The 13,400-nt window shown below is 32.9% G+C and overlaps 1 protein-coding gene across 1 annotated transcript; it reads right to left on the reverse strand.

The window, feature by feature from the left end:
* Window positions 1–420: 420 nt before the first annotated feature.
* Window positions 421–11,421, reverse strand: LOC125841677 (60S ribosomal protein L18a-like protein). The gene is made up of 4 exons (XM_049520844.1): window positions 11,051–11,421; window positions 3,062–3,137; window positions 2,574–2,688; window positions 421–705 (listed from the first exon to the last, which is right to left on the reverse strand). The coding sequence occupies exons 1-4, from the start codon at window positions 11,277–11,279 to the stop codon at window positions 646–648; spliced, it is 480 nt and encodes a 159-aa protein (XP_049376801.1). The 5' UTR covers window positions 11,280–11,421; the 3' UTR covers window positions 421–645.
* Between the last annotated feature and the right edge of the window lie 1,979 nt (window positions 11,422–13,400).

Here is a 13,400-nt window from a genome sequence, read left to right on the forward strand (position 1 = left end):
GTTGGTACAAGTGAGCCAAAAAATATAATCATGAGGGGTATTTTTAGCAAAATATATTGAATATATTTAGATCTTTTGGAATAATCCAGATTCATTTTTGGTCCTTTTCCGAAAAATGTTTTACTGTCCTTGTAACCCAACTTTTCCAAACCAATACAAAAGACATTGAGGAGACACTGTCATGGACCAAAATAAAACGATACAATGCTAAATGTATTGTCAACCTCTTCCATATGAATCCAAAAAACAATGTAGTACAATCTTCCAAATCAAATACTGCATTTATATTGGCCATTTTAATAAATACTTCAGAAGAATACATTGAACCAAGACTAACTTAAAATTTCATTACCAGAATATAAAATCAAATACTGCATTTATATTGGCCATTTTAATAAATACTTTAGAAGAATACATTGAACCAAGACTAACTTAAAATTTCATTACCAGAATATAAGCATCACTCAGTTGGTATCTGCTATATACAAATTGCAATAATAAACGACGACTCCAAACAACATACCCGGTGAAATCCCACTAGGTGATATTCGTGAAATTCCCTTCCCTTTCATTTATCTTTTTTTTTTCCTTTATGGATATATATATGCGTGAAAATTTACAACATTTGCAGCATGAATCAGTCTCTCACCAGGTATAATTTACCTTTGTTACACCAAGAGTCACAGCAACCAAAGCCAGTGTAGCCTGATGAGAGAATAAAATGAACATAGTCAAAGCAAATGACATTAGGCAGAATAACTAAGATATGCAAGAATAGCACAGAGCACCAGAAGTGTGAAAATACTGGTACCATGTTTTCCTTTGGTGTTCTGGCAACAGCAAATAATTAGTTATCAAAAGGTCCGTAACTGAAACTATTCAACCCCTTCAGCACCAACGAGCCAACAACAGATACTCAACTTTAAAGGAACATATTTGTTGTTCAAATTTAGCTAAAAAATGCCAACACTTGGTCCTATTTTAACGATTAAAAGGTTTACTACAAAGATGTTATACTCATGAAAGGAGCATTTTCTTAACAATATTTTCTTTATATTTGCAATTCACAAGTCTGTCTAACAATATTTTCTTAACGATTCTAGAGAAGTCACACCTAAAGGTTTATGAGGATATAAACACGTCCAGAAGTTAAAGCCTTCAGTGCATAACTCCTCCAGTTCTTGATCCTCCTATATTCAAGATTATTAACTTCTGGTACAAGCAAATTGATAAAAAATTTCTACAGAGAGCCACCCAAACAGCATCTATGCTCAAACTTCTATGTGCTTATGAAAATCACTGGACTCACTCTACAGGTTTACAATTGAAAAGGCAGTAATATGTTACACATCTACAGTATATGGGAAACCTATAATGTGAGGAGCTCTAGAGTAATTGAACATGTGGTGCACATATCTATACTGTTACAAGAAGTATACAATTTAGGAACTAGACTAATTTCAATACCACTCATCCCAAATTCTCCCCAAAGAAGAAAGAGAGGTGTCTATAGCGAACCATCTATCACATCCTTCCCAAAGGATAAGGGCAATGTGCTGCCTCATATGTATTTCTACTTTCTTCTACTCAGCCAACAAACTTCTGAATTCTTATGATATGTGAATTAAAGAAGACAGTCAAACGAGAAATATGTAGCTAGAAACTTAGTCTAGGAAGGCCAAACTTCATCTATTATAGTCTGCAAGTTTTACTGCAACACGCAAGTCCGCTTTTTAGAATTTCCTCTCCTAGTTCCTTATCAGAAGACATCCTTACACAATGCTCAACAATATGATGCGACAATAAACCAAGGGACTTCCTACATTTTTCCACTGAGACAACTTCATCAACCTAGTCCCATGCCCATGATAGAAGGAAAGACTGTTGAGCGTTGACTACACTAAACTTGCAACAGGCAGTAACTTGTTAGAATTGCCTGTCCACAAAGTTGAACAACATGATGCAGGTATCAATAAAAAGACTTAAATCATCTTTCATGCTACTTGCTTGAAATTGAAAACAGCGGGAAGGTAAATCCATCGGCAGACAACATTAACTTCTAATTAGATTTCCCTCTCTACTATATACTATGAAGCACAATGGTCAGCACACTGCTTCCAGTTTTCACTTTCTTAGCCTACCAAGTTTCTAGCGCAAAGATGGAGATCTGAAAAGTTACATTGTGCAGAGGTAAACCAGCATTAAAAGGCCTAGTTAACTTAGTATCACTCAGTAATGCCAGTGCATATAAATATAACCATACATGTTATACAGTTAAAAATCTCATATCTCTATTCCCTCAAGTGTCAGGCCAATATAGGTTAACCTCAGAGAAAGAGAGAAAACGCACGTGAAACCCCGGATTGCACAAATAAAGCCATTATACACAAAACATATGCAATAAATGAATTGATATTGACATTTAAAAGAAAAGAATGAATTGATATTGCCATTTAAAAGAAAAGAATGAATTGATATTGCCATTTTCAAGAAAATAAATGAATTGATACCAGATCAAAAATAAAATAAAATAAAATAAATGAATTGATATTGCAAGAGATGAATAAACTTACTGCTAAGGTGCATGCAATAAATCCAGGTTTTTCTCTATAATCGAGCCGAGCACACAAAAGAAGAAAAGCTCCAACGTACCAGGGAATGGCACAAAGAAAGAAACCAATAATGAACCTTGCAAATAAAGTCAGAAGAGCATTAGAGAACAAATCATGGTTGAAATTTTTGGTTGAGCTTTCCCCGAATCATAAGATCTAGTTTATAATGATCTGGTCCATTAATGTCAGGATCCAGTAAATCCATTAGAAAATGTCACACTAGGTTCTATGTTTCTAAGTTGTTACCCCTGTGTGCATTTACTTTTTTGTTGCCCAAAAATCTAACATCTGACCTCGTTTTTTCTCTTAGCTAAAATTTAGTGGCTGAATTTGGTGAGTGAAGAATTCCTAAGCCAAAATAATAAGTCAGTGAAGGTTATTCCATCACTTAGTTCCTCAGACAAACAAATGAGAAAAGGAGGCAAAGAAAGGCAAATATAGGAACTTACAAGAACCAGCCAATTCCCATACCACAGCAAGGAAGCCGATGCTCCCTTATGGGTCTACCTTCGGCAACAATATAACCTAAAATCAGAGCGAAGCCAAAATGAGAATATGGTATATAAAAGTCTAAACATTAGTCTTTTGAATAGCCAAGGATCAATCCCCTTTGAAGATACACTACACAAAGCACCAAAAGCAATGAAAATCATCTCATAGTTCTCCACTTTTGATTGAAAGGAAATACAGGGAAGTATTCAAAACTGACAAGTATCCCCCTGTTTATATGCCTTACTTTTGCATATCAAGAAAGAAAAAACTGCCTATTTTTATACTTCTAATGCAATCCGGACTTCAATAAAGCAGGCAGTATCAGAAACATAGTTAATGTCTGGTTGATCAATCTCTATATACTTTTGATACCTAGTTAAAGCCTCATTGACAAAATTATCTCCGTAAATTTGATGCCAAGTTAAGCCTCATTGACTAAATTCTCTCCATAATTTTTTTTTATGACAAGGGAATCCGCAGTCGCTACCCTTTGGGTGCGCACAGGGTAAACCCCGCTCTTGTGTAATAGCTCGCAAACCACATAGGAGAGGTAAACCACATTAGCCCCGTGCAACGAGTTCGACCCAGAAGGCCAGGCCAACCCCCTGTTGTCGCAGGCAAGGGTTTCAAATTTGAGACCTGCATTGTGGAAATCCCAAACCAAATCTTCTAAGCCACCCCGAAGGATATAATTCTCTCCATAATTTTGATGCCTTAGTTAAAGCAGCATTATCAAAATTCTCGCCATACTTACTGCAAAATAACTTTATCTACACAGATACATAAACAAAATATATTTGACTAGTTTCTTACAGAAACAAATGTGAGGTCTAAATCAGAAACTGAGAGACAAATAAGAGAGATTCACTCCTCTTCCACTTTAAGTCCACATCAAACTGATTAACATCAATATTTCACAGGTAATTTCAGAAGGAAATGTTCCAACCACCAAGCTAAATCAATCACATCAAATTGCCAGGTATTGCCATATGAACATCAATTCTCAGTCAACACGAATACCAGGTGAGCTGATAAAAGCAATGACCTCCTTTTCTCTGTTTCTTTTTGCATATAGCATGAAAATCGTTATCATACATTTCAGATGCACACAGCTCAAGCACAGTGGAAAAGAAGACTCGAAACTAAAACTTTGAATGGTTGATGGAAATTAAATTGTTAATACAAAAAAGGGGTTTAGACTACACCATCTGCACTAATCTTTTCTTAGGTGACTTGCCTCCTTAGCCTATGACACAAACCAATTATTTATGCAGTGAATAACAATGAAGGGACTGTTTTGGATAAAGTAATAATTTTATTGAAATTCAAACAAATGAACATGCTTGTATACCAGAAGTATACCAGAAAGTAGAAAATCTACAAAAAGATATGATTTTATATGAACAACACCCAACATACACCAGTCCTTTGGGACTGTTATATGCTAAAAAATAATATCATGATTGTTATCCAATGAATAACAAAACAAAGAATATTTTGTAGGAATTACGTACTTCAAAGGCATTTTTTTGTTGTTGAATACTTTTATCTCTAAATTACTAATATATAGAATCCTGCATACTTGATGCAGGTATAATTTAATACCGCTAACCAAACGCTGCACAAAGTTATGCAGGAGTTCCATTTTATATGGTCAGCCAAACTGAGCAGTATTTCGTCTTACCAATCAAACCAAAATTATGGCCAATAAAATATTGCATAAGCATTGCGGGAATTATCTTTTTCCCTAATCCCTCCACCCCAAGCCAAACATTGTTCTCTTATGCATGATTTTTTGGAGGGATATTTTTCCTAATCCATCCCATCAAACAACCACTCTATAGCGAACAAGAAAACTTTATGCCTTATACTAACAACTAAGAAAGGTTGTTGTTATTGTTTCTTTCATGTAGACTTTACATCGCTTTTCTTATTAATTGTTGTGCTTTCTTCATTGTTTTCTTCTTCTTTTACTAGGGTTTGATGCACTTGAGCCGAGGGTCTTTTGGAAATAGCCTCTCTACCTTCACGAGGCAATGGTAAGTTCTGCGTACACTCTACTCTACCCTCCCCAGACCCCACTTAGTTGGACTTCACTAGGTATGTTGTTGTTGTTGTAGTACTATCAACTAAGAGAGTTAAGAAGGTTTTGGTAACAATACTCATTAGCCATGGCATTTACTTCTCATAACACATTTAAGATCACCTAATAAGGAAAGAAAAAAGGTTTAAGAGGTTGATATTGAAAGACCAATTCTTCTCTTCTCTATTGCCATCTCATAATTATTTCCCTCCAGACCTATCATTTACTACAATCAAGAAATTGTTTGTTTTCAGCCTCAAAAGGAGGTGGATAATGGACTACCTTTCTCTACTTAAATACCGGACTTGGTTCATATCAGGACTCAAACACGTGAGTATACCTTTCTCTCCTTGTACTGCTTTTGCTGCTGAACTAAAGCCCTAGGAAATTTATTCACATAACCTTTAACAAGCTTTAATTAGACCCAAATACACATAAATATTTTAGTATCTAATTACCATAATATGTATAGTTTTCAAACGTGGAAGAGAAAAACGCGCTAAACCTCCACAAACTATTATAAGAATTACGGAAAAGGCTCAAAAATACCCCTAAACTATCGGAAATAGCTCAGATTTACCCTTAAACTATATTCTGGCACAAAATTACCCTTCCCGTCAAAGTATTGGGTCAAACTTACCCTTCTAATTAACAAAAGTATGTTAAGTGCCAGGTGGACGCCAGATGGACACCACATAAGCGCCAAACATTTCCCACTTCCACATAGACTAATAAGATCCCTAATATCTAATTTTCCCCTCATTTCTCTTAAGATACGATTTCACCCATTTCCCAACATTTTTGCAGCTAGGGTAAGAAACGATTTCACAGATTTCTTCATTTCGCGGTTGGGTTTCGAAGTTGATTTTGCAACATTAGTTGAGGATGCTACGTGGAAGTTTGTGAAAGAGAAAGCTTTTGATATGGTTACAATAAACCCAGCGATGGTTATAAGCAGTTTGTTGCAACCAACACTTAATACAAGTGTTGCTACCATCTTACAATTGTTTTTTTTTTTGAGATAAAGGTAACAGACCATCTTACAATTGTTAAATGGTATGCTTTATCTTAAAGCAGCTAATATGTCTTTGATCTCGTCATCTGAACGGAAGAAATCGGTGAAATCGTTTCTTACCCTAGCTAAGAAAATGAGGGTAAAAGGGTGAAATCGTATCTCAAGAGAAATGAGGGGAAAATTAGATATTAGGAATCTTATTAGTCTACGTGGAAGTGGGAAATGTTTGGCGCTTATGTGGCATCCACGTGGCACTTAACATACTTCTGGTAATTAGAAGGGTAAGTATGACCCAATACCTTGACAGGAAGGGTAATTTTGAGCTAGAATATAGTTAAAGGGTAAATCTGAGTTATTTTCGATAGTTTAGGGGTATTTTTGAGCCTTTTCTGTAAGAATTAAGAAGTATAACATGATTTCTCAACATAGTTAACTTTCTTTATTACCTTTTTTGATTCACAATCAGTGATCTTTGTTAAAATTTGGAACGCTAGGACCAAAGGAAGCATGCACAACTCACACAAACAAAATCAAGAGTACTTTTGGGAATTCACTTCCAGAGAACCTTAAGGGATAAATAATCAAATACCATATGAGCGCGCTCCTCATCCTCTATTCCACAACCAATGTTAAACATTGTCACATGTTATACACAGTGATCAATTTGGCCTTTGATTGATAAATAGACCACCAGATTTGGTGGGACACATAACTAGTAGTTTCTTTAACCTCATTGAACTTCTTAAAACATATCATGGAACTTTAATACCTTTTACTTGACTAGAAGTACCATTCAATGTCAATGAACTGGGTTGAGAACCATGAGATTTTAGGTTCTATTTCTTGCGAGACAAAATTACTAGGTGATTCCTTCTCAATAAAAAATAATTACTAGGTGATTTCTTCTCAAATGTTCAAGTCATGGAAGACAAAATTACCTGGTGTGTGCTAGTGGGAGGTACCAACTACCTCGTGGAATTAGTCGAGTAGTACACAAGTGACCCCTACACCATGGTTTCAACTCTCTTGGATTGATTTTCAAATGGCAATTTCATCACCACTATTATTCCCGAAATTAAACTAAATTAAATAAAAACTGCATTGGGTTGCATAACTGGATATAGGTATTCTTCAACATAAATCAATGTTACACCTATAAGCCTCCATATTACAACCAGAAACCGAGTTATAGAGTGGAGACTACTTTAAATCAATTACTCCCTCCATCCCAATTTATGTGACGCTCTTTCTTTTTTAGGACATCTCCAACCCTATACTCTATTTTACCCTCCAAATATAGAGTTCTCTATTTTTTCAGACAACCAACTCCAACCCAATTCTCTATTTTAATCTCTAAAAAAGAATCTTCTTCTCTCCTCAATATTATATTATTATTTCTATTTCTATTTCATTTTCTTATTTCATATTATAAATTCGTTCTTTCTTTTTCCAAAATAATCATCCTATATAATTTTCATGTAATATAAAATTATTTTTTTTCAAATTCTTTATTTAATATAAAATTATATTTTATTCTAAAATTTTAAAGAATTAAGAATAATTGAAAAAAAGAAATCAACAAGCACAACTGCAATCACAAGCACAACAATTCTCTAGATCATACACTATTTGTTTTCCGAATATTGTTAAATCTGAAAAAGACCTACTGGATTACTAAATTATTGTTGTGATTTTTAAAATTATTATGTTATGTATTGTATTGTTATCTTGTATTTAAATTATTATGTATTGTATTTTTAAATTAAAATTTTCATCTTATCATTTAAATTTTGTGCATTCTTCATAGTGAAAATCAATAATAATATCAAATTATCTCTTAAAGTGACGAAAATTGAAAAAATATTTGAAATATTGTTAATTCGGGATGAAAGTAATATATTAAATAGTACATTTTTTAAAATGTTGTATTACATTTAAAAGGAATTACGAATATTAAAAAATTTAATTAATAGCCTTATATGAAAAATAATAGTTAGTTACAAAATAATAGAAATAATATTAAAATAATGAAAAAGTGAATCAGAGAGAATGAATAGTATTTCTCCAATTTTGGAGAACTACTATTCACCTCTCTATAAATAGGAAAGAAAGCTTTTTAGAGGGTGGTTGGAGACCCAATTCTCTATTTTACTCTTCAAATATAGAGAATGGAGAGTAAAATACAATGGGATTGGAGATGGTCTTAGTCAGTCTAAAAAGAATGACACATTTTTATATTTAGTAACAATTAACTTAAAACTTCTCATTTCTCTTAATATGATGATTTATAGCAACACAACCTCTGTTGCTCGGACTCCCCAAAATGTTGTCGCACCTGTGTTCAAATTCTCCAAAAATGCACTAGCTTTAAAGGCATTTTTGAAGAGTCTGAGCAACATATCACGCAATTATCTATGACCTATTTTAGACTACAAGTTCCAAAAGTCTTCCTTTCATTCTTAAATTCGTGTTCACTCCAACATCTTCACATAAATTAGGATTGATGGAATATTATAGTTGGGTGAAGCTTAAACGACTAAACATATTTTCGATTACCTATCTTTGCAACTATCTCATTCTTATAAGTAGAAAAATTATGTAATTCCTCTTCTCAATTGTGTGATGCTCGTTCCTTTATAGTTCGTTCCAAAGAGAGTGACATCTTTCAATTAATATTTCCTTTAAGAATGGTAAAAAACAATATAGAACAAGGTATCCTATAGACCTAAACAAGTTGTGTAGGTAACCAAAGAGTGAAATACAAGTAGGTTCCTAGAACAATGTCTTCTTACACGTAGTCTAGAATATCAAAAACATATTTAGAATCTTTTAAGTAAAAAAGATGGGACAATCCTCCATCTCTGCTCCAACTAGCTAGCACTTCCGTTATTCTTCCTACCTAGTCCGACTAATTCCCCTTAGGTTGACAAATATTTTCCAAAGTTGGTTTGTCCACTTACAATGTAAAAAGAGATAGTTAATTATCTCTTCTTGTTCTCACATAGGTAACAGCTAGAACATAATTGGTAGCTCCTTCACCAAATTATCCTGCGTCAAAAGACTCAAAACTACCTCTTTTGCCAACAAAGTGAAACGAGAAACTTTTAATGAGATTTTGACTCTTCATATCATCTTCCATGGCCAACATCCAACCTGATTGTTGGAAAGATTATAATCTCTATAAGCTTACTTGACAAAGACCTTAACCTGACTTCCTTTGCCATATCATGCAATCATCAGAGGCCCTTTGAATTGTGATAAGGTGTTGCATAACTTTGTAATTCTACCAATCTCCCCATCATTTAATAATCTTTTGAAGCTAAGGTTTTCACCCTTGCTCTGTCCACAACTCTCTCATAACTGCCCCTTGTCACGAAAGATTATAAATGTCTAGAAAATTTACTTCAATGGACTTTGATATAGAAAATTATCTTCCCAACAAGATGTCTTCAAGTCATTTCCTACCTTGAGTCTGGATTTGCTTATAATTGACGGCCATAAGTTACTAAAAGACTTCCATACACTAACCCCCATAGGAGATGCTCACACGATCTATTGTCCAATTACCTTCTGCTCCATATTTGATTATGATTACATCCTTCCACATTGAGTTCTCATCTCTAATAAACCTCCATAACCACTTCATCATCAAGCTTTGGTTCTAAATCTTCAAATTTTTAATCCCCAATCCCCCTTTCTTCTTGCTGACTGATAGATATTCAAGTTGACTAGGTGAATTTTTCTTTTCTCACAATTGCCTTGCCATAGAAAATTTATTCTAAGTGTATCAATTTTTCTCACTACGCTTGTAGAAACTGGAATAGAGATATCATATAGATAAGCATACATAAAGTACACTAAAGTTATCTTCCACTCAGATACAAGTATGACTCTTCCAATTTGTCATTTCTTTATCACATTTCTCCAATACTCCAATCCGGATCACTTTAGATTTACTCTTAGCTCCTAAAATTTCAGCCAAACTGTGTATCTCCCTTACCTCATTAACGGGGTAAATATAACTCTTGCTCCAGTTTATATATAATCCAGAAGTGGCTTCAAACAAAATGGAAATCGCCCTCAACATTTTCAATTGATCTTTGTCAACAACACGAGATACTGGTGTATTATCGACATATTGAAGATGGGAGATTTCCAGGTTATTATAGATTGTTCTGGAATTCACATTGATACCCCTGGTTCATTCATTAGCATTTGCAATTTTCAATATATCATTTAACCCCTACATATCAATGATGAAAAAGAAGGGTGACATGGGATCCCCTACCTTAAGCCTTTCTGAGAAGAAAACCCAACTGATGCCTTTCTATATTTGAAATGATTTACTTTAAAATGGGTTGAGATATCATGGCATTCTTCCAATAATAAAAATTTAAGTCATATACAGAGTCGCACAAAAAAGGTCATCTCCACCTGTTGTAGCATGTAAGCTGTCTGAATTTCAAAATTAGAACTCTTGAAAATTTTGACAAGGCTAACATGAGAATATCCTTTGGTTGACTTGATATTGTAATTTTCTTTTCACATTGATGGTGTATGTAACAACTTAAACCGAATAATAAGTTCCAAGAACCTATCTTTCTTTTGTAAAACTCCGTTTCAAATCAAGCCCTGCCACATAAGATGAAACAGACGGAGTATCTATATCTAATTATATTATAATCCATTTCTAATTCCAGCATGTCCAAATGATCTTATTTGACATACCCAATTATACCTCAACTTAAGCACACAAATCCAACAAAGTAAATGGAACTACAAACAAATTTGACTTTTCTGTATTCTCATTTTAATTTGTAAGACATTATGAGAAGAAAAGAAAATCACCTTGAACGGTCTGATAACCACGAGGATAGTAACACGGAGGAACAACGGGGACACCAGGAGGAGGTATAGGTTGAGGGAATCCGAAGACCGATTGAGAATGCGAAGGAGGAGTTTGATAATTGGCGACTCCTTGAAATGTCCCGTAGTAATAGTTTGCCGGCGATGGTTCGCCGGTGGCTGCCACCGTTGCCGGAGCTTCTCTGTTCATCTTTCCACCCTCTTCGCTCATTCCTTTCCGTTCGATCGATGATCGATCAAAGGTTTAGGGTTTCGATCAAAGAGATTGTGATCAGCGAATTTGTTATAGTTGATCACTTGAGACGTTTATGCCTAGCATTGCCCGGACACGTGGACTTTTTTTTTTTTGGGGCTAAAAAAAATTGCTTTCCTCTTTGATTCGAGCTTTAGATATAAAAAAAATCGGTCATAAAAATCAAAATAATAACATGTTCATACCCCAATTCAAAGTAACTCAACAAATATCTATTCTTTATAAAAAAAAATTACAACTCATATTCTTCATTCATTAAGGCTGATAATTTTTGCTTAACTGATACTAAATCAATATCATATGGTTGTATTGGTATCATTGAAGCTGATAATTTTGCTTAACTGATACTAAATCAATATATATAATTTATTGGTATCATAATTTCACTTAACTGATAGAAAGTGATTCCTCTCGAATTAAGTCCTACGTAACATGAATTCATATTAATCAAGCTTCAATAAGAATATCAAATACAAAACGAAAAATCAAAAAATAAATAAATGATCCTTTTATTTTCAGCTTATTGGTTACATATATATAGTATATACATTTGTATACGCTATTATTTTATATTAGAAAATTACATAAAAAGTACTACTATATATCAGAATAATTAACAACTTAAAATATATTTTAAGATTAAAAAAAACATATAAAGGATTTAGTTGGTTCGAAATTCTATCAGTGTCACATGAATTTGAACAAATGAAATAACATTTATTATTTAAAAATTACGTAAAAGGTACTATAAATTATAGTAATTAACAAATCAATATATGTAAAAATCGTATAATAAATATGGTCGACTCTCTTAATTTTATTTGTGCCACATAAATTGAAATAAAGAAGGACTGACGTGTTATTTGGAAATGACGTAAAAAGTATTACAAATCACCAAAAAATTGACAACTTAAAATATTTATAAAAAAAGACAAATAAAAATTTGATTGACTCTCTAAATTTCATCTGTGTCACATAAATTGAAACATAGAAAGTAATATTTATTGGACCAGTGATGTCACATACTCCTTGTAGATATTGAAAATTTATGGGACACTAGTAGACGTGTTCAATTATAGTTGAGATTTTATAGATGTATTCGATTCCAGTTATAATTCTTGGAGGCTACTCTAATCTTAAACTCTAACTTATGTCCTTAAAGAGACATCTCAAATATTTCACAAATTAATGAAATATTCAGAAAGAGATCAAGATATGACCTCCTACGTTCGAGAAATACAAACAAGGGATAAATAAATTTGTACCCACAATGTTTATCAATAAACCTATATTTCTTCATATTTTATTTATGATTGCAGCTTATTTTCCGTCACTTTAAAATTTATTTCAAACACTAAGTATTTATATATATATATATATATATATATATACACGCACAATGTATACGAACAATGTACCCATATAGCTATATATAGTTTGCATATTTACGGGCTGTAGCTACATTTTAAGTTATCTCGTTTGTATAATTCGCGGGTACATTTGTATAATTCAATTATTTTTGTATAAACTCAAAATAACGAATTTATACAATTACAAACATCTGAAATGTAAATAGTTATACAAATTATATTATACAAAAGTTATACAAATTTCGAATTATACAAACGTGCGAATTATATAAAAATAAAAATCTGAGCCATGTAATTATAGCTAAAAGTAGGTCACGAATTGTAATTAAGGCAAACTATAGCTGTGTTAACTAATTAACTAGTATGTATTTGCTTATACGCATAATATTCCCTACTATTATTATACATGAAAATCAAATGAGACGAAATAAATTGTCATTGATTTTATTTTTTTTAATATTAATTTAGTGAGATGCAGATTCACCGGAACAAATATTTATATATATATAGATTAAAAAAAATTGTAATGAATGGCAATCTTTTTCGTATACCTATACAATTAAGTCACTGATTTTAGGGAAAAGACTCAAATTTGTCATCAAATTTTTAGAAAAAATTCATCTATGTCATTCGTTAAAAGTTTGACTCATCTATGTCATTATTATTAAAGAAAAGATTCATCCATGTCATTTCTTTTAACTCCGGTTTT

The sequence above is a fragment of the Solanum stenotomum genome, chromosome 10 (genome assembly GCF_019186545.1).
Source record: "Solanum stenotomum isolate F172 chromosome 10, ASM1918654v1, whole genome shotgun sequence".
Taxonomy (NCBI): Eukaryota; Viridiplantae; Streptophyta; class Magnoliopsida; order Solanales; family Solanaceae; genus Solanum; species Solanum stenotomum.

Excerpts from the sequence above, each read along its gene's own strand:
- LOC125841677 (XM_049520844.1), bottom strand. The coding sequence starts at position 11,279 with ATGAGCGAAGAGGGTGGAAAGATGAACAGAGAAGCTCCGGCAACGGTG. Across the intron at positions 3,138-11,050 it reads TGGTTATCAGACCGTTCAAG|GTTATATTGTTGCCGAAGGT; the intron begins GTGATTTTCTTT and ends CTCTGATTTTAG. Across the intron at positions 706-2,573 it reads TTATTGCATGCACCTTAGCA|GCTACACTGGCTTTGGTTGC; the intron begins GTAAGTTTATTC and ends TTCTCTCATCAG.